The sequence below is a fragment of the Sinocyclocheilus grahami genome, unplaced genomic scaffold, assembly GCF_001515645.1.
Source record: "Sinocyclocheilus grahami isolate Dianchi unplaced genomic scaffold, SAMN03320097.WGS_v1.1 scaffold235.1, whole genome shotgun sequence".
Classification (NCBI taxonomy): Eukaryota; Metazoa; Chordata; class Actinopteri; order Cypriniformes; family Cyprinidae; genus Sinocyclocheilus; species Sinocyclocheilus grahami.
In genome coordinates, this window is record NW_015505414.1 from 722253 (window position 1) to 743967 (window position 21715).

The 21715-nt window shown below is 39.8% G+C and overlaps 1 protein-coding gene across 1 annotated transcript in view; it reads right to left on the reverse strand.

The window, feature by feature from the left end:
* Positions 1 to 21715, reverse strand: part of LOC107597724 (dystonin-like) — a 171409-nt gene that overhangs the window by 24866 nt on the left and 124828 nt on the right. The window contains exons 63-87 of the mRNA XM_016288894.1: positions 18339 to 18500; positions 17842 to 18012; positions 17563 to 17729; positions 16434 to 16593; positions 15921 to 16247; positions 15704 to 15788; positions 15285 to 15526; positions 13170 to 13376; positions 12637 to 12756; positions 12419 to 12526; positions 12114 to 12332; positions 11133 to 11336; positions 10592 to 10823; positions 10270 to 10496; positions 10067 to 10189; positions 9648 to 9749; positions 8968 to 9069; positions 8345 to 8518; positions 6806 to 6961; positions 6520 to 6717; positions 5267 to 5395; positions 3683 to 3853; positions 2356 to 2511; positions 1437 to 1643; positions 458 to 577 (exon numbers count right to left, since the gene is read on the reverse strand). Of these exons, the coding sequence (XP_016144380.1) occupies positions 458 to 577; positions 1437 to 1643; positions 2356 to 2511; positions 3683 to 3853; positions 5267 to 5395; positions 6520 to 6717; positions 6806 to 6961; positions 8345 to 8518; positions 8968 to 9069; positions 9648 to 9749; positions 10067 to 10189; positions 10270 to 10496; positions 10592 to 10823; positions 11133 to 11336; positions 12114 to 12332; positions 12419 to 12526; positions 12637 to 12756; positions 13170 to 13376; positions 15285 to 15526; positions 15704 to 15788; positions 15921 to 16247; positions 16434 to 16593; positions 17563 to 17729; positions 17842 to 18012; positions 18339 to 18500 (4269 nt within the window). The remainder of the gene's footprint in view (positions 1 to 457; positions 578 to 1436; positions 1644 to 2355; positions 2512 to 3682; positions 3854 to 5266; positions 5396 to 6519; positions 6718 to 6805; positions 6962 to 8344; positions 8519 to 8967; positions 9070 to 9647; positions 9750 to 10066; positions 10190 to 10269; positions 10497 to 10591; positions 10824 to 11132; positions 11337 to 12113; positions 12333 to 12418; positions 12527 to 12636; positions 12757 to 13169; positions 13377 to 15284; positions 15527 to 15703; positions 15789 to 15920; positions 16248 to 16433; positions 16594 to 17562; positions 17730 to 17841; positions 18013 to 18338; positions 18501 to 21715) is intronic.

Consider the following 21715-nt stretch of genomic DNA (forward strand, 5'->3'; position numbering starts at 1 on the left):
GTTGTCCACATGGATTACAATCGCTAATTACAGCTGCACTCTTAACCCTTTTTATTTGCTTCCATTCCCTCTCGCTCATAAGCTGTGTAACATGGGTTTGTTTGTTCAATTTTCATCCCCATGAAAGCGATGTAGAGTGTGTCAAAATAAGAAGGGAGCGTCTCGACGAAAACTGAACACAAGTGCTCACAGGAGAGGCATTAGGAACGCATGTTAATACCAGTGGCCGGTTGCATAAATGGTTTAAGACTAGTTTTACAAGTTAGTAATCTCATTTTTTTAAGACAGGTCAACTGCTAGTTAGCCAGACTAGTTCTTTGCCTAGTTTTAGCATAGTGGCTGTGTTTATATAACTATCAGCATGTGGAAATGGTGTCTCGGCTGACCGCTTGTGAACTGCGAACACATCTTAATACCAGACGTGTATTGGACAGGGAAATGGACTGGTGTCGGTCACCTTGTGCTGGGATAACTGCATCTTGATCTTGTCCGGATCATTAGCGATCTCCAGCTCAGAGTCCAGCGCTCTCTCGGACTCTTCCAGCCACTCCATCAGTTTGTTCCAGGTCTCATGGAACTGCAGAAGACGAGAGCGTGAGAATCCATCAGCGTAGTACGCAGTATTATTACAGCATTTTCTTATTTCCATGATTGAACCACAGAGAATTTATTTTGCCTTTTTCACACTGAACAAAAAATATTCCGTCATGTCCAACAAGTTTGCTCAAAAATCGATTACAGTTACTAAATAATCGTTTGCATACAAAGTCAACCCCTCAGGTCACTATTTATCAGATGCGCCTTTGGCAGCGATTCCCAAGTAATCTGTGTTGATACTGTAGGTCTTTATTATCAGCTCTGCACTTCTGGCCACTGCAATGTTTCTCATTCTTCTTTGTAGCTCCAGCTCAGTCTGGCTGCATGGAGCTTGTGAGTGCACAGCCGTTTTCAAGTCCCCTCATAAATTCTCAATTGGACTTTGACCAGGACATCAACATTGTTGTTTTAAGCCATTCCTGTGAAGCTCTGGCTTTATGCATTGGGAATTACAAATCTTGTGTCTTGTCTTGCAGGGAAAATACAGGGATTTCCCGGTACTGTCCTATATTTATTTTATCCTATACCCTTTATGCAGACCCTTTCACAGTCAAGAAAAATCCCCACAGTATGTTGCTGCCCATGAGTGATCTTCATATCCTCTTATGTTATGAGTTTAAAAAAAAAAATCTACCGCATTGACGATTTAGGTGTGTTATATTAAAGAGTGTAAAATCACTTTGACATAAAAGAGTCTCATTACATTGATCAGTCGCAAAAGAAGCCAAATTAAGTTCTCTGTGATTCAATCATTCCTATAGTGACTATATCTAGCAAGGATGTGTGATTACAAAAAGCATGGCTTTTAAATAAGTTCTATCCCAGGGGTCCTCTCCCACCTGTTTGGCACGTTTCCTGGCATCGTCCAGCAGGCGTCCTCTCTCCACTGATCTCTGCACGACCTTCTCCCAGCGGCCTTGAACGCTCAGCAGGAGGTTCTTGATCAACACCACGTCCTGTTTCTGACTGAAGTACTTGAGGTGTGTTCCTGTCTTATCCAGCTCGATGATCTGATCCCGATGTGAGTTCACCTCAGTCACAAACACCTGCAATTCCAGCAGATCCATTTTAAGAAAGAAGGGGGAAAAAAACGTAATTTTGGAAAAGGACTGTTTCTTTCAAGTGCAAGAATATGGCTCATTTAAAGTCACAATGAAATGCAAGTAGCAACAGATAATAAAAAATGTTCTCATAACGTAATTTAATTATTTTATGAGAAATGTATTACATTTACTACAATCACAGCTTGATAAACAAGTACATAAAGTACTGTGAAACCATGTTTAAATTATAATAATAATCAGTAACACTTTGTTTTACAGAGTCCTTGTTGCAGTTACTGAAGAGGGCTTTTTTAGGCTATACATTGTATACAGTGTTGGTATTGTACAGTTTGTCTGTATACGTTTTGTTGTCAATTTAAAAAAATATTTTATATATTTCACATGCTTATGTATTTATAAGAAGTATAAAAAATATTACATTAGCTTGGGATTTTATTAAGTTTTAGAAAAGTACTACATTATGAACATTTTATTACATTATTATTATAATACTTATGTGTAGTTGTCACATTACTCTTTGTTATTACATGATGCAAAACGTTTTATGCAAAACATGCACAGATGAATTGTTCACATGCATTTAAAAAATAGATGGGGTGAGTTTTCATTTCATGCTGAGATTTAGCAGTAAGCTGCATGAAAGTTTTTGTTAGACTTGTATGTCATGTTGCATATCATGTCAAAGAGCACTGACCTTATGCTCATCTATCTGGAACATGACGGTCTCCAGGATGAGGGAGGCAGGGGAGACCATAGTAAGGGTCTGTTCGGCCTGCGTCAGCCAATTTATGAAATCCTGTAGTGAGTTATGGAAGTCTGTGGCCATCGCCATCGCCTCCTCCAGTTTCACCTATGGTCGATCAAACACAAACACATCCTTTCATCTCAGATTCAACTGGGAGTCATTTGCTTTCCCGAAGTGTGAAATAAGCTGTTTGGCTTTATTGTAGAGAATAAACTAGTTTGACAAAGGAAGATGAGGATGGAGAAATGTTTGGGAAACACGTTTGAAATCAATCCTTAGCGCTGCTTACTACAGCAAGTTAGTAACAAGACATGGCAAGACACTTCTTGATATTTTGTGAAACATGATGATATCTCGGTTATTTTGGAGCATTTTGCTCATGTCACTGAGGAGGATATGAGACACAGGATCTTCCCTTGCACCGCTGGATCACAGTCACTCAGTGATCTCATCCAGCAGCATGTGACTCAGCACATGTCATGTGATGTCTGGTTAGCATCACATGTGAGGAGGTATATTTGCAAAAGCTGCAAACATTCAAGGATGGCTTGACTATCACAGACGAGGTTCTGACAAGAGCGTGTGCGGTCAAATTCCTGTTGTAAACGAACGTCTTTGCCAAGTCCAGATTCAACACAGCAAAGCGACCTTAATCAAAAATGACATTAATCTGACAGCCAGATCTGATTTGGACTTTTTTTTTATGAATATGTGCTAATTTTGAACTTTGATAATAAGTTCAACCAGAACTGAATGTGTAGCTATCATTTACTCACCTATATACTGTATATTTTAAGAATAGAGCACTCAAGTCTTATTTTTACTGTACCTTACTTTTCAAGCTGTTTTCATGGAGTTTTGGTCCATTTTATACCATATGCATTCATTGTATGTAAAAGAGAAGCGTGTTCATCATTAAAATGGTCTCCTTTTGAGCGGCACAGAAGAAAAAACAAATCATATAGATGTGGAATGATGATGACAGAAGTTTTGTTTTTGGCTGAACTAGTGGTTTATTCCACTTCAGTAACTTTGTAGAGACCGCAGACAACTCTACTTTGTTCTGTAGTGATTTATAACTCACTTTGGGCTTGTGCTGGAGTGAAAAAGAATCATTTATCTGACTACATCAAAGCATAACAGCTCACAGATCTGATATCACAGCTACATGAACATAATCAGCCGACAGCCCAGTGATGATGATGAGAATGAGCCAGACTGACAGGAAGAACACAGAGAGCCCTAACAGAGAAGAGTGAGTAAATCAGACTCTCACCTTCCTCTCTGTCACTTTGGCCTGAACACATTCCCACTTCTCCTGCAGGTTGCGAAGGTCCAGTTCAGTGGTGCTGTCTTGACCCTCAGGGGTCAAGGCCAAAATCTGCTGCCCTCGGTCAAGAAGCTGCTTATATATTTCCTCCTTGGCTTCCAGTGTACTGCAGAGCTCCTACAAACACACAGAGAGACATCGTGTTTACTGACAACCTGACATATGTTGACTATTCAAAAAGTTATTTCTGATATGTGAGCGTAAATATTTTTTTCTAAGTCTATAAAATGTTGGTAACACTTTACTTGAAGGGGTGTGCATAAGACTAACATGACACCTTCATAATCATGACATGACACATGTCATGAATATGAAGGAGGTTTTTTGCATGTTTATGACAACTGTCATTAAGTGTCATTCGCTCAGTTATGTCATTTTTAATGCAAATATGACATTATTTGACCTTACCCTAACCTAACCCTACCCCTACCCTTACCCCTAACCATAGCCCATAACAAATACATCTCAAACAATGTCATCTTTGCATTAAAAATTACATAACTGAGCGAATGACACTTAATGACAGTTGTCATAAACATGCATAAAAACCCTTCATATTCATGACATGTGTCATGTCTTGATTATGTAGGTGTCATGTCATGAATATGAAGGTGTCATGTCAGTCTTATGCACACCCCTTCAAGTAAAGTGTAACCAAAATGTTTAATGAAAACTGGGACAGATTTTTTTTTATTGCACTTTCATAGAATTAGATAAAGCCGTTTGCGTTTTTCATCCTTATGTTAGTTTTAAAGGACTAGTTCAGCCAAAAATGAAAATTGTCAAGATTTAATCCCCCTAAGAATTTTCCTTCTATGCAACACAAAATGAGATTTTGGAAATCATGCAAAGAAAGTACAGACCAGGGTCTGTCAGGCTCCAATAAGAACTGTGAATGTAGTTCATAAATAAAAAATAAATAAATAAATAAAAAAACACTAAAACACACACTTCTTTGCTTTGGACATTTTCGGAGCTTGATTCTGATCACTGTATGCTTCTATTTTGCATGAAAAGATCAGCTTGGAGATTTTTCATGTTGCATTAAAGAATGATTTGTTCGTGAACCGGACATCACTCCAGACCGTAATAATTTTGTGTTTCTTGATATGCTTTTTTATTCTCAAACACAGGCAGCCGCTGACTTGCATTTAATGAATCAGCAGGGAACAGGGTTTCAGCTAAAAATCTTCTGTACTGTTCTACTGAAGAAAATTAATTAATATTTAAAAAAATTAACAGCAACTTTTCATTTTTGGCTGAACTATCCCTTTAAGGAGGAAAGTAAGTCATATATGTTTGTATTGTCATGACAATGAGTGCATGATGACACATTGTTCAATTTTGGGTGCATTATTCCCCTAAACATTCTCTAATAAAATGCTTAAACCAAACCAAGCAAAACTGTTCTCAATAACTAATGCATAAATCTATTGATCACAGTCGTTGAGATGTAAAATAAAGATGGTGTTGGTTAGTTGTTACAAACTCGCCATACGTGGCAGATCTGTTGTAGTATTAAACACATACCAGATGGGTGTTAAGCTGCTCTCGGGACGTGTCTGGTAAGCCTCCGAGGGCCTTTGATGCTAACAGCTGACGCTCTGTGTCTTTCAGCCACCGCTGCATGTCTTCAATCTCACCATGGAAACCTTGAGCCTGAAAACAGATCGGCCAGCGTCACAACAACAAAGCCAGCCGGAGGGGTGAGATTCAAGGGAGAGGCTTGATTAATGAGCACAGATTATTAGTCTTAGAAATGGCAAGTTTGTAGGAAATCTCTCAATTCTGAAACAAGAACAATGGTGTCTGGATTCAAAAAGAGTTAGCATAGTCAATAAACAACAATATACAGTATTTCCTTGCTCCCTGTTTTATGTGAGAAAAAAAATAAAACTTAAAATCTTGATTCCAGTCTATAGAGCAATTGTGCTTTTTTATTTTTATTTATTAAAAAACACTTTAAAAATGTTGACATAGGTATCATTTTATATTAATTATATTTGATACATATAACGTTGCTCTTCAGTCAACTCATTATTAATTATACATATATGTGGCCCTGGAGCACAAAACCAGTCTCAAGTCGCTGGGGTATATTTGTAGCAATAGCCAAAAATACATTGTGTGGGTCAAAATTATAGATTTTTCTTTTATGCCAAAAATCATTAGGACATTAGGTAAAGATCATGTTCCATAAAGATATTTTGTAAATGTCCTGTAAATATATCAAAACTTAATTTTTGATTAGTAATATGCATTGCTAAGAACTTCATTTGGACAACTTTAAAGGCAATTTTCTCAATATTTTGATTTTTTTTGCTCCCTCAGATTCCAGATTTTCAAATAGTTGTATCTCGGCCAAAAATTTTGTCCTATCATAACAAGCCATACATAAATGGAAAGCTTATTTATTCAAAAAAAATTGCCCTTATGACTGGTTTTGTGGTCCAGGGTCACATATAAAAAATTATTTTTTGACATTTAAATCAATTGGGAATGTTATTTTTTGTGATTGTTTCTACTTCTTAATTTGTATGGTCAATATATTCAACATCAGCATTCGGTGTTCACATCAAAGTAAACTCTTTGAGTGAGAGCATGTGCGTGTATGGACATCTATCGCTTTACTGCTTCTCTTTCACATTCTTTAAGATTAAGAGAGGACATTTTTGGCCTCATGTTGAGAACATCATCAATCATATCTCCATTTTAGGAAACGCTCAGCCTCTGAGATTCCAGAGGGTTGCCAGGTCTCTGGCTGGCTCATGTTGGCTCCTGACCTGCAGCAGGGCACTGTCCAGAAGCTGTCTTCTCTGCTCCGTCTTCTCCAGGATAGTCCTCCAGCGCTGGTTGAGGTTCTCCAGCTTGTTCTGCAGACCTCGCGCCTCCTCTCCAGCACTGGAATCAATGAGGTCACTGCCGGCCTTGTTCACCGCCTCCACCGTGGTCTTATGGGCCAGCACATCGTTCTGCAACACCTACCCAATGGAAGGAAATGACGATACATGAGCTGAACAATGCTTGTTGACATCTGAGTGGTTCTGTGGCTCAACGACTGTGACGTACGTGGTGCTTTGCGAGCTCGATCTCGATGGCTTTGGGGTCGCCGCAGGCCTTCCTCTGTTCATTAAGCAGCTCTTCAGTATGAGTGAGCCAAGCCAAAAGTTCATCTAAAGCATGCTGGAACTGCCCTAGAGCCAACAGCGCTCCCTCCAGCTTGTGCTACAAGAGACCAGACCACACAACAGTCATCACAATAATGTTATCATTTGCATAGTGTAGTGAAATCAGCTTTATCAGGGGTGTGAGTTTGGGGCTGGACTTCCTTTTCAGTAGTCTAAATTTTTTTTTAAACAGTCAGCATTGCTGAAAATATGTCACATAATGGGGTAGCACTTTACAATAAGGTAACATTAGTTAATGTATTAACTGACATTAATGAACAATTAACAATACATTTATTACAGTATTTATTAATCTTTGTTAATGTTAGTTAATGAGAATACAATTGTTCATTGTGCATACATGTTAACAAGCACAACTTTTGATTTTAATAATGTATTAGTAAATGTTGAAATTAACATTAACTATGGTTAATAAATGCTGTAGAAGTATTGTTCATTCTTAGTTCATGTTAACTAAAGCAGTTAACTAATGTTAATTAATGAACCTTATTGTAAAGTGTTACCCATATTTGAAATGCGTTTCAATGTTGCAATGTCTTGAAATAATTCTGTCACAGACAGACTGGCATTCGCGAGCGTCATGCTTTCTATCCTTATTTCCATTTTTTTTCATTTTGTTGCAATTATATAGCTTATCGTACATATAAAATTCAAGAAGTATTATATCAGTAGTCCCATATTTATAATATGTATAGGCCTGTAAATATAATTACTGTAGAAATTGTTATATTGGAATTACTCCATTGTGATAGATGCCCCTTTTTATATTTGAGCCCCTGCCCCTGAGAAACTCTTTGCATGGCCCTGTATACACTGGATTGATTTTAATAACTATAATGTACTTGAAGTGTGTACCAAGCACTAGGAAATTACAAGTATCAGATTGGGACTCTGTATCGGCAGATACTGAATATTCAATGACTTGGATTAGATCAGGGGCACAAAAAACTTGATTGGGACATCCCTACCCAAAATCCTTCATTTCCTATGAAGGAAGACCTTTGACTATCTTTGTGTAATTTACACTAGTGTTGTTTTTTGTATTCTTTATTCTTTACTAATTGTGCATTAGATAGCATTTCTATAAATGCTTTAATTTCCCTTATTAGGATGGCAAAAAGTGCACAATTAGAGGCACAATTAAACTGCACAGTTATTGCAGTTATCTAAAAAACGACTTATAATTAATCAATAAATGCAACAGGCCTAGACATGAAATCAAAATTGATCATATTTGTACACATTTATAGTCTTTCTGGTTACTCATTTTTAACAATCCAATCAATTCCCAGTGGATAAAATCTGCTACTCTTTTGAATATCCTGTTGCACCCTGGGATAGATCACATTACAGACACTAAATGGGTCATGAACAGCGTTTCACACTGATTTTAAAGTTTAGATCCTTCTCAGTGTCTGACCTGTCTGTTGATGATCTTTTTATCCAGGTTGTCCCAGAGCATTTTCAGCTCATTCATTGGCTCCAGGATGGAAGTGCGGTCGGCTTCCTCTACCACCTTCTTCAGCAGGAGCCCGGTCTGATGGTTCAGCCTTTCCATCTCGATCTGTAGCTGGTACGCATCACCTTTGAACTCCTTCACACACACGACAGCACACATTACACAATGCACTGCATTTACACTACAAAGCTTAATGAGTGGATATTTAGATTTTTGTCCTCCCTGCTAACATTCACTAAAGACATTATGACCTATCTCTGCTACTAGTAAATTCTTGACACATACACATGTACATATAAAATCTTGGGATAAAAGCATGTTAATTCACCTACAAGCCAATGGTTAAAACATTTACAGTTGTGCAGGCTCAAACCAACTGTGTAAAACGAAGCAAATGAATGGCTCTGTGTAAACACAGCTGCTGTGTGGTCTGTCAGCTCAATTGTACTCACGAAACAATCAAAAATGAAAGAGGCTGGAGATAAATAGCTTTCAACTTTGATCTGGATCTACTATGACTTTGACAAAAAGCAACGCGTCATGGTTATGAGAAAATCTCCCACAAGCAAGCAGTAAATCAATACCTTCAGCTCCTCGATCTGCTGTTTCACAGTCTCCAGGTCCGTGCCCACGGGTGACATCAAATCCAGTTTGCCTTCCATAATATCCACTGAGTCAAACATGCTCTGTCGAGGAGGAGGAAACTATTGTCACAGGCTGCACAACATCCGCACCTAGCATCGAGTCAAGTTTCACGTATAGCCCCGATACAAATGTGGCTCAGGTGACAGTGAAAATGAACAAAACTAAGCCACACCTAAACTAATTTTATTCATATCTGGAGTTTGGGGAAAACAAGTACAACTGGTTAAGATTCACAATGATCCCTTATAAGAGACTTTCTGAGAATAACTGAGAAATACTGTAAATCTTGAATTATTCAGCAACCAGCGTGAATCATTTGCTTAGCATGATTAAATTAGGGCACGTTCTTGATCTGGATACACTATGAAAATGACAAAAAGCTATTTTGCTTTCTCTTTCAAAGTCTCTGTGCACCCTCTTGGTGCCCGCTTGGGTTGAATCACGTCACATGAATCATTCGTTTAATTTTGGTTTTTCCTTCATGAGCACATTCAGCATGACAGGAGGTCAGACTGTGCTGACTACAAATTAGCTCCTGAAGTTTCCCATGAGCGAATGACCAGTTAGATCTGTGTTCAGAGTCATCAGGAGGGGAGTGGTCTGTGTGTGTCATATTTACCTGGAGACTGTCCTGGAACTGCACTGCAGCTTGCATGGCTTCCTCTAGAGTCTCTACTCTCTCTTTCCATGCCTTATTCAGGATTTCCCAAGCTGAGTTCACCTGTGGGACGAACGAGATGTGGTCAGACATTATACAGTGTGACGCCAACTCTGACTCATCCAGCACTTCTGTTACACACAGAGTGGCTAATATTTGTTCACTGTAATTGTATTATTATTTTTTTTAAATCCTGCTAATACATTTAATACTGGATAGACTTAAAAGTTAAAATGGTATTTATTTTTAAAAGACTGTGCCATGGTAAAAACAAATACACATAGTTACTACAATTTCAACTAGAACGGTATTTTGACATCAACTATGATTACATTTTTTTTTCTTCTAAGGGTGCATTTATTCTCCTATGACATCATTACCTCATCTATACTTTTCTTGATCACTGGTTTATCAGGTTCTCCGCACGCTGTCATAAACTCTGCCCCCAGATTCTGGACCACATTCAGTTCCTCCTGCAGCCCGTCGATCTCTTCTCTAAAGCCCTGTAAAGCAAACCAACAACTATGAAGATGTTGCACAAAGCCGAATGAATATCAAACAGCCTGCTCCGAAGCCTCCAGACCTCCACAGACTCTTGCTGTTGCTTGACCACTGAAGGATCGACTCCAGGCTCCTCCAGCTCTTTCAGCAGATCATGCGTGTCTTTGATGGTGACGATGAGAGCGCAGTGATCACACCAGAACTTCTCAGCTAAGTCCATGACATCCAGGAGCTTGGCCTCTCTTTCCTCCAGAAGAGCTTGGATGTCATTCCATAGAAACACCATCTGGTCCAGCTTATCTTGAACAGCTTCAATCAAAACAGAAGAATGCATTTGATCACACTGCTTTAAAACCGAGTAGTCACACAAGCCCCATACGCCGAGGTGACAACAGCATAGTTACCTTTGGCCGAAAGGTCCTTGTCTGCTCCTTCGGAGCGAGCGATCATCTCCTCTCCTCGCTGCATGAGGGTCTCATAGGACGGCTGAAGTTTCTCCAGGTCTACATTCACCGCTTTGTTCTCCGATATCTGCTCTCGGATCTTCTCCACCTCGACAGAGATGGATGGAGGCTGGCGCAGGCGTTCGGCGATGCGCTCCAGAGACTCCAGCATGGGGTCTATCTTATCATGGAACTACGGAGATCATTGACAAGCAGAAATGTCGCATACTTAAGCATGAATGGTACGGTAGCAACAGCTTGCTTCCTTTTCTAATTGTGAGAGAAAGGAACATTCAAGGGATAGTTCACCCACAAATGTTATTTCTGTCACTGTTTACTCATTCTCAAGCTGTATTAGTTTCTTTCTTGTGTGGAATATAAAAAATATATTAGTAGGGAAAAATACAGTAGAAGTCAATGGCTACCAGCAACTGTGGTGAACTATCCCTTTAACTAATACTACAAAAGGGCAGAATATCACTCATTAAATACTGAAATGTACCTGAGTGGATTTGGAGATGGCCTCATCCAGGGCAGCTGCTCTGTGCTTGACGTCGACTTTCAGCTGGCTGTACAGTTTTTCTGAGGTCTCGTATTTCTCTCTGATTGGCAGCCCTTCAGTGGGACTCAACTCCACAAGCTGAGGTCCAGTTTTATTCATCTTGTCGATGTGTGGCTTGTGCTCTGCTATCAGCTCCCTCATTTGCTGAAGACGGAAAGTTTACCATCATCAAAATAAAAAGCAGTGGATTGTTCATAACATTATCATCTGAAGAGAAAATCTGTTAAGGTCAAATACAATCATATCACGCAGATCTCAAATAGCATCTGTCTTTATCCTCTTCGCCAGTCTAACGAAGCACTAAGCCATTCGAGGCGCTGCATTACCGTGATTTTGCAACAGTTAAGCACAAGTCAAAACAGTAAACATCACAGTCTCAAACAACATATTGCTTTAATAAAATACCAGCAACTACACAATATATACAGTAGATGACAAATAAGCGTCCATATGTCTACAACTTCTTACAATTTGTCTACACTGGAAGAATCACCTCGTCACCTCACACGTACAAAGAATGTATGCATTACAGCACTGCTTATGTGTGGTTGAATCCGATTGAGAAAATAGTTCACAATATTCAACTGTTTACATTTACTGTTCATCTGATTATTTCAGGTCAACACCCCACGTCAATCGGATCGAAAGTCATTTGGATTGATTGAGGTGCTTATATGAAGACTTTTCAATTGGATTGAGCCATCAATCTGATTTTAAACAGATTATTTGAGTGCATATAAACGTAGCTAATGTTCACGAACATGAACCCATCAGCTGTAAGTGCAATGCTAAAAACAAATACAATTTATAGCATTTAGTTCATATATATATAAATAAAATGATTTTATTTCAGACAGATGATGAGTAGTGTCCATCAGCTAAAAGAGTTTTAATAGCTGTTACAGCAAGTGTATGTCTTACCCTCAGCTCCTCTTGTTGCTGTCGAAGGGCTTCGTACTCAATAGCCGGCTGGGACAGCTGAGTGAAGGTAGTCCTGGTCTCCTGCAGCCATGGCCAGAGTTCATCGTATGTTTCCCAGAACTGGGAGGCCAGAGAATGAGCTCTCTCCAGCTGCAGACAGCGCTCCGAATTCAGCTGACTAACCACATTGTATTTCTCTGACAGTGTCTGGAGCTTCATCTGTATGACACCACAGTGATTTTAGTCCTGAGCCTCTACTGTACACAGCTTAGGTTACATTTCTTTATATATTTTCCTTTATTTACCCTCAGTGCTTGCTTCTCTGCCTCAGCTTTGCTGTTCATAATGACCTCGCTGGTCTTCACAATGGCATCCACAGCATCTTTGTGTCTCATAATGTCCATGGAGAAGCTCTGGAGGAGAAAGCGTGCTTTAGACAATGTGAGCTTTATAGCATATAGTACATATAGTATGTTTCTGTGACAGCGCAGGTTAGAGACGACCACATGAACACACGACTGACCTTCTGAGCCTGTAACTGAGCTGTGGTCTGCTCCGGCTCAAGCCTGACGTCCCCAAGGCATGACAACTTCCTCTCTGCCTCCGTCAGCCACTCAAGCTCAGTGGTGGCAGCCTGCTCAAACTGCACATCAGAGAAAAAGCATTCATATGTGACTGATATGTGACTGTCCATGTCACATTTCCATACACTTCTAGATTTAATTGACATTCAATTATATTTAAAATATATTATATATTATTTTACAAACTCGAATACATGAACTCATCAAGTCTTCTCAAAGCGCTAACAGACTAATGTGATGCAAATGTAATCAATCTGGGTCACACACTCCATTAGTTTATTATGTAAATACCATCAAGGTGGCTCAAGAGGATAAATTAAGTTAAGAATAGCTAAGAATTAGCACCACAATGAGGCCAATCACCCTTGGCAGCAATCACAGGCACTTCATTGTGTGCTTCAACAAACTTGATTGGGAATCTTCCTAACAGAAGAGTGGTGTTATTTTCCCAAGCAGCTGAGAACCACCGTACCTGCTGGGATTTTAAGATGGCAGCTCCGGTCTGGTCTACATGCTGTGTAATGGCATCGCTAGCTGTTCTGTAGCGCTCGTTGTCATCTGTGACCATCCTGTCCAAGCCTTCTCTTGCTCGCCATGGTATGAGTTCCAGCAGAGCGCTGCTCACTTCATTAAGAGAATCAACCAGTGGCTTCTGATCCTTAACCTCCTTCATCAGTGTCTGGATGTGCCAAATAGAGAGGTAGTGATAAACTGATACATCCACCAACTCTGACAATATTTTAATATTGAAATCATAAACACTTTGCTTTTTATATATTATTCTTTAAATACTGATGTTTCTTCTGTTTTTGTTTTTTAATTAAATATTTGTGAAGAGTTTTTGGTCGTAAGCTATTTTGCAGCGTCCTTGTTACAAGTTACATGTACTGAGTGGTAACACTTTAGTATAGGGACCAATTCTCACTATTAACTAGTTGCTTCTTAGCATGCCTTTTATTAACATATTGGCTGTTTATTAATACTTATAAAGCATTTATACCACATGACCATATTCTACATCCCTAATCCTACCCAATACCTAAACTTAACAAATTTCCTACTAACTATTAATAAGCAACAAATTAGGAGTTTATTGAGGCAAATGTCAGTTAATAGTTTGTTAATAGCGAGAATTGGACGTTAAAATAAAGTGTGACCACTACAGTAATAAGAGTCAATTTTGCATAATAACAAGCGACTACTTCTCAGCCAAATCCCAACCCTTTAGTAACGTGTTGTTAATTAATATTACTCAGTATGTATTTGTGTAATTACGCTGTAACAATGACACCTAAAAATACAGTGTAAACAAGTTAATTTTTTAGCCAGTGTCTTATTTTCCTCAATTATTAAAATAAAGTGTGACCACTACAGTAATAAGAGTCAATTTTGCATAATAACAAGCGACTACTTCTCAGCCAAATCCAAACCCTTTAGTAATGTGTTGTTAATTAATATTACTCAGTATGTATTTGTGTAATTACGCTGTAACAATGACACCTAAAAATACAGTGTAAACAAGTTAATTTTTTAGCCAGTGTCTTATTTTCCTCAATTAATCTGGATTACTTATTCAGCATTAAAACATCAATGTTATATCGCCATCTGTCCGGTTTTAGATCTGACAAGCCCAGTTTTCGAAAATCATGTCTGGCTATCAGCGCAGCCTTGGGCCGGATGCTCATTTGTCACACAACCATACATTTTAGACACAATATTCTCAATATCAACTGTTTTGATCTATTCCATCAATAAAAAATAATTCCAAACAGAGTCCAGCAGAACTGTTGTGTCTCTGATCAACACAGTGGTGTTTTGTTCCTGAATGATTCAGTGTATTTGAACAAATCAGGTGAGTTAAAGGATTAATGACCCACTCATAAAGACGGTCACTTGCTTCGTTCTTGAACGAATCAGCTGTTTTAAACAAACTGGTAGAATCAATCAATCAATGACTCACTCATTAAGACAGTGACTTGCCACCAATTACTCAATATATTTTATTTTTAAAACATTAATCTCATAACATTATTTATGCAATTGTAACTGCAGTGTAAATGCATTCATGGCATCTCTGAGCTGCATTAAACAGTCTGCGTGAACACATCTAAATGCCACTTCAGATGCAGCTTCTGTGCCACCTCTGCAGTGCAAAGATAAACTTTGTCGATACTGATTTCATTTGATTGGAAACATCCCTATTGTGTCTTATTATTCTAACTGTATTTTTGAAAACATTTAAAATTTTACAATTTACATACATACTGCATTAAAAAGAGACTTTGCAACCACTTAATTGGAGTTACATTGGATTTTAAAATCAGCTTTGCCTTATCTCTTTCTCCTAAAATGTATTTTTATAGAGCTATAAATTTGGATTTCATAGTCCAAATAATTTGGTCTGGCGAATCTAAGCACAGTTTGAGACTTTATTGAGTCTTCTGAAACTGAGAAGTACACATATGAAAGGGAGACTTAAAAGACTCAGTTTGTTTGGCATTTTAGATGTCTAGCAGAAACACGTGAAATCTCAGTTGATAAATTTTTTACCTATGGGTTAAATTGCAGCTGCAGTACTGACACTTACTTTCTGCCTCTCTTGTAAGTGAGTGAGCTGCTCTCCGACTGGCTCTTGAGCTGTAAACGTGGCCAGCTCAGACTCTACCTTCTCCAACCAGGAGTTCAGCTCTTCATGAGTGTTTTGCAGCTTTGTGGCAAGAGACAGGGCTTTGTCCAGAGTCTTTGAAACATTTTTGCTCATTGTGTTGATTTCTGAATACCTCGTCTTTATTCCATCTAGTTTACCTTGGATGACGACAACCTCATCGCCTGAATGAAAGTGTGCACACATGATACAGACATTCACATAGTTTCAGAGCATAGAAAACATCTATCAGGAAACCTTCTAAACATTGACTCAGGTCATGCAAATATAAAATAAATCTTAAAATAATTGTTATTGCATTTTTTACATATTTGAATTTCAATTTTTTTTTTAAATTTCACCTGTGGTCTGTTTCAGCAGTTCTAACCCATTTAGGACGGCCTGTTCAATATTTTGTTTCCTCAACTCAATGTCTTCACGAAGAGCCTGGACATTGAAACATACATCAGTCACCAGCATCTTCTGACAGAGTGATACAAAATCATACCACACCACTGAAGACAGAAATTAAATGAAAACAGGGGAAGGAAGCCTTAAGAGGAGGAGCTTGTAAAGTACCAGCTGCTCAGCATGCTGTTTTGAGAGCATGGCCGTCGTGTAGTCTTGGATCGAGACTTCGCTCAGTTTGCCGTGCACCTCATCAAGCCAGGTCATTAGGGCCACTTCGTCCTCCCCAAAGAGCTGCGCATTAGCCAGGGCCTGCCACAATAACTCAGCCTTCTGGCGGCAATGCTCCTGCAGCTCGATGTAGCTGCTGTGCGTGTTGTCAAGCTTTGCCTGCACCAGCTCCTTGTCATCCGCACAGCTGACCGCCCGTAGAGACTGGCCCAGACTCATGGCCTGGTACGAGATCTTACCACGGCCCAAAACCTCCTCCTCTAAAGCCTGATTACCATGGAATTCACATAACCAGGGTGCGGAAACCATAACAGAAAAAGAATGGGTCGAATGAGAACACAAGAACAACAGAAATGCAGGGCAAATGGGCAATGGATAAAAAAAGTAAAACACAATGGCAAACAAACTAAACATGGTCATGGGACTACGCTGTCGCTACAGACGGTTCTGCACCTTATGCTGAGAAATTTGCTCCTCTATCTTGGACGTCTGGGTGCCGATGGGCTCTGAGTTGGCTAGTCTTTTCTCGGTAGCTGTCAGCCACTCCGTCAAAGGCACAAGGGTCTCATGGAATTGCTGTGCCACCACCAAAATGTTCTCCAACTGCTTTTGTCTGCCAAAAACATTGCAGTTAGTTTTATGGCTGGACATGACTGGGTTTGATTACACTGTACCGACATAAAACAAAGTCCTTTACCCATGAAAAAACAAATTATATCTTATGAGCAGAGTCGAAAAATAAGAACCGATATTTATGTAGAGGTGTAACCTAGGATTGGTCCACCAAATAATTATTTGGGAGGGCTTTACACTCAAAGCGTGATAATAGTCTATTCCTATTTGACTTGGCAACAATGGACACTCCATTTCCTATTACTTGTTTCGCTTCTGTTTCAGTTTTTATAACCATTTCTTACTATGTGTAAGATGTTGTTTTTTAGCATGTAAGTGTTATTTGTTAGGATTACTGATAAACTACTGTCGTTTGATTTGTATTATTTGTATTTGTTATTTATTTAAATTTTAGTTAAATTATGTCTGAATTTATTATGTCTGTATATGTCTTTTATTAAGTTTTAGTTTCATTTAATTTGAGTTATTTTAATACTTCAACAAACTAAATGGAAATTAAATAATATATATATATATATTGAATTTATAAATGTGTATATATATATATATATGTGTGTGTATGGTTGTACATACACATATATGTAGTTGTTTGTTTGGTGTTTGGCTTAGTGTTATGTTAAAATCATTATTATACTCTTATACCTTTTGTTCTTTCATATTTAGAATTGTTTTTAGCTTTATTTTTGTTTTTCATTTAAATGTTAAGTTTTGAAATTTTGTTGTATGCATTTGTGATTTTTATTTAATTTCTTTATTTTTAAAATGTGTATAAGTACTATTTATAAAGTTTTAGCTTTTAGGTTTGGATCTGTTTTTAGTTGTTTTAATACTACAATTGATTTCTTCTGTTGTCCTCATTTGTAAGTCGCTTTGGATAAAAGCGTCTGCTAAATGACTAAATAAATAAAATAAATAAATTTCCAAAATAGATTTGTGTTAATAGTTTTACCTGTTCTCAGCTTTCTTAAGTAGGGCGTCCCACCTTTGCCCTAGGCATTCAATCTCTCTCGCAATCTTCTCCTTATCAACAGTATCAGCTAAGTCGGTCACCTTTCGTCCCTCCATCTTAATCAGCTCCACCGTAGCTCTCCGGTCATCCAGCAGTCTCTGCAGGAGCTAGACAGAGCCAGCAGAAAGAATACAGTGATGAGTAAAACCAAAAGACAGATTTCACAATCAGTGAACTAATTCTCACTGAGATAAAGTCTAAGCATTTCGGACATCATACCTTCTGCTCTTGTATCTGTGCTTTCACCACTTTGAATTCTGCTGATGGAGGCTTCTGATTGGCCACCAGCTCCTCTGTGTCCGTGAGCCAGCTGAGAAGGGACTCCAGTGCATCCTGGAACCTGCCACAGTGCAGCAGGGCTTCATGAAGCTGTGCAGATCGCTCCGCAACCTGAGGAGATCACACGTACGGCAGTTTTAAGGAAACTACCTTAAAACTAGAGCTTGACATGCTTGAAATTGTTGTAGCATCTCACACTACACCGCTTCTTGTTATAAAACCTAGCTACACAATTTTACAGACTATTCTTAAACTACTGAGAAGGTATCACTACTTGTTAGTTACTCACCAACACTGGCAAACATTATGATTGTTATCAAAAGATTATGAGCATTCCAGTGCAGTGCACAAAGAAATCAAGCGATTCATCCATGATATTGCACCTCTTTAACTGAAATGTAGACAGTTTTTGAAACTAGATGAAGATTGGGTCTTACTTTTTTGTTGAGGGTGTTCCATCTGGTGTTGACCTCCTCTAGATCGTGATCAAGTTTTTTGGTGCTGGTGCCTTTGGCGGCATTTTGGATCAGTGCCTGGCCCAGAGTGTTCAACTCCTGCAATTGGCTCTGCAGCGACTCAATGGCGTCCTTTTGGAAAACCTGTAAGTGATAAATACAGAAGAACACTGAAAACCCATAGAAAATGTAAGCAATTCAATCTTCATAATATTCAAGCAATCATTAAATAAACTCCAATCTCCTGAGGTCACTCTTTCAAAGCTAAGATCACTACACGGAGTTCTCAGTTAAGAATCAAATTAGTCTTAGATGTTTCTCTTAAAATTCATTAGCAGATAAAAACAATGAAACAAAAAAGACTAGTAAGAAGACCAAGCTACAAAATAAATGTGTACAACATACAGTAGCTATTACTACAATCCCATACTGGGGACCAACATCCAAAACATATGCTAGAGGCCAGCTAGGTTGGTCTTTTCAGCAGGGTAACTAGATATATTGCAGCCAGCAGCCTTATAAGGTTAGGCTCTTCCACTGAAATGGGTACTATGTGCACTTTAACGCCAGGCAACTGGTTGTTGTGAGAGGCTGCGACTCGGTTACAGCCAGCTGTGCACAATCATGATAAACCTAATTCAGCTTCTCCTAATCTGATAAAGGCCGAACGGCACTAGCCAGCCTCCCAGGAAACACTAATCAAACGATCAACATTCACCGACTATTTTGAGGTACCTGGGTGGAAGGCAAGGCCACAAGTTCCACCTGCGAACATTCGGCTATGGATGTTAATAGACTCTCTATGTCTTCATCGTCCACGTGTTTTACTCCATTGGAGAAACATGCCTCCCTTTCAACTAACAACAAGAAATCCTCCAAGTCTGCCATTTTGGAGTCCGTAACTCTTTGCTCGCATTCATAGCGCTTTTCGTCCTTGGTTACATGTTGTTCTAGACTCTGCTGGCAATGTGAAAGAGGTTCTGTCACCACAACACTGAGCAGCTCACAGTCACCCTGCGAACAAGTGTCTTCAGGAAGTTCAGCTGTGGGTAATTCCTCATATCCTGAGAATGTTGTGGAGTTGTGTGTTTTACTACTTGACTCTGCCAGCGTCCTGACATTTATAGCTGAACAATTGCTATTAGAAACAGTGTGCTGACCCTGTAACTCTTTGCTCGCATTCATAGCGCTTTTCGTCCTTGGTTACATGTTGTTCTAGATTCTGCTGGCAATGTGAAAGAGGTTCTGTCACCACAACACTGAGCAGCTCACAGTCACCCTGCGAACAAGTGTCTTCAGGAAGTTCAGCTGTGGGTAATTCCTCATATCCTGAGAATGTTGTGGAGTTGTGTGTTTTACTACTTGACTCTGCCAGCGTCCTGACATTTATAGCTGAACAATTGCTATTAGAAACAGTGTGCTGACCCACACTGAGGTCTGAGTTGTATGTATTGTTACGTTGTTGGCTTCCAAGCGTTGATGTGTCTGTGCAATACAGCGGAGTGGGTAATCTGTCTTTCATTGGGGAGAAGGGGAACTCTTCCTGACCAAAGCTGAGGGAACACCCTGGCTTCAGGTCCCCAGATACGTGCACCCCCTCAGCAGAAGAAAGGCTTCTTGTGCCAGGCCCGGGTCGCCTCTGGGCTCGTGGGTTTCGTTGTTCTCTTTCCACAGTGGGACTACACAGACCCGAGTCGCCTTCTGAGGTAAGAGAGTTCGTCATGCTGCTTCCTCTTCCCACTCGACCCAATCCGTCATTACACAGCGTTCCGCTGCAGCTGCCATACTCGCAGAGGTTTGCGGGGGCGAAGGTCCGCCAGGAACGGCGATGCTGTGCCGGCTCCTTTTTCTCGCCCACTGGCCGTGGCTTGCACAGCATGGTGTCTGCACCCCGGATAATATCTCCATTAAGCTTCAAGCCATCGAACACGACCCGCTCGTCAAAACGCACCGCCTCCCTGCTGCGGAGCTCAAAGGCACTAGAGGAGGCCAAGACGCCGTTCCCACAGAGTGCGCTTATGTCCAGGTTGCGATGGCTATATGGTAAAGTGCCGACTAAGTGCCTTGAGGTCAGGCTGCCCTTAGAGCCCGAGTCGATTTGCTCATTCAGACGCACTGTGTCATAAATGGACCTCTGGGGAACGTAACAGTCATCGATGTTGAGGTCCTCCTCCTCTCCTTTGCCCACACAAGAAGGGTTCTGCCGCAGACAATCTGGTCTACTCAGAGGTTTGCCCATTATGACTTATAACAATGAGGTAAAGCTTTTCAGTGCAACACTCCCTAACAGACATGAAACCATCAAAGAAACTTTAAAAAAGCCCAAAGGGAGTCTTTAATTTTGCAACACTTTACCCCCCAAAAAACGTGAGAAAATAAATACAGACTTTTTTATGAATATGTGTATGAATATACAATTTTAAACCAAAAATTACATATAACAATTATTTTATAAAGATGGTGAAAATAAAGTTAATGAAAAATAATTTTTTTTGTTATTTCTAATACACATCACTTCTTCCTCTTATACATCCTTTTCCAAAATGACAATCCTGCTGGTTTGCATTTCTCCCCATTGTCACAACTTGTCATTGTTGCTTGTTTCCTTAGTTCTTTATAACTCCATCACAGTCATCATCCAGTGCTTGGAATTGTAGAATTTCCAGAGAACTCCTGTACAGTTATCCACACAGAGGCATCCCGTATGCATAATGCTGGCATATCCCGACAAAAATCCTCAAATCTGGGAAAACACAGCCATAAGCTCCATGAGAAACAAAACGCCGCTCCTGCTTCTCTTGTGGTCCAACCGGCAATGACAGACACCCTCCTGGCACAGGGCTCAAGGCCCCGCCCCCCTCACATTATTCAGGCAACATCTGCCACAGCTCCATTTGTGCGGTGGCCGGCTCATGCTGATTGGTAGACTCTTGACCCTCTTTTAATTCTCCCCTTCTGTCTCCGTGTCCCATTTGACTTAACTTCTTAGTGTGCTTCTGCTCTGACAGCAGCTCTCCTCCTCTTGTCAGGGGAGGGCAGAGAGAGTGAGAAAAAAAAGCAAAGCTACAAAAGTGACCGGCAGTCTCTCAGATGACATCACACAAGGCAGAAATAGATATGCTTTCCGCTCTCTTGCCCTCTCCGTCCCTTGTTTCTCCTCCTCTCTGCCTGGTGTTTTGGAGCCACGGAAGAGCCTGTAGTGTCTTATAATTACAGCGGAATGCTGAGGGAGGAACTAGATGGGGGTAATGAAACACCGTAACATGTGCCAAGTGCATGACAGGTCTTTTTTCATAGCAAGTGCATGGACAAGGTGGGAGAAGCAAAGGATTGAAGGGTAGACTGAATAAAGAATGCCG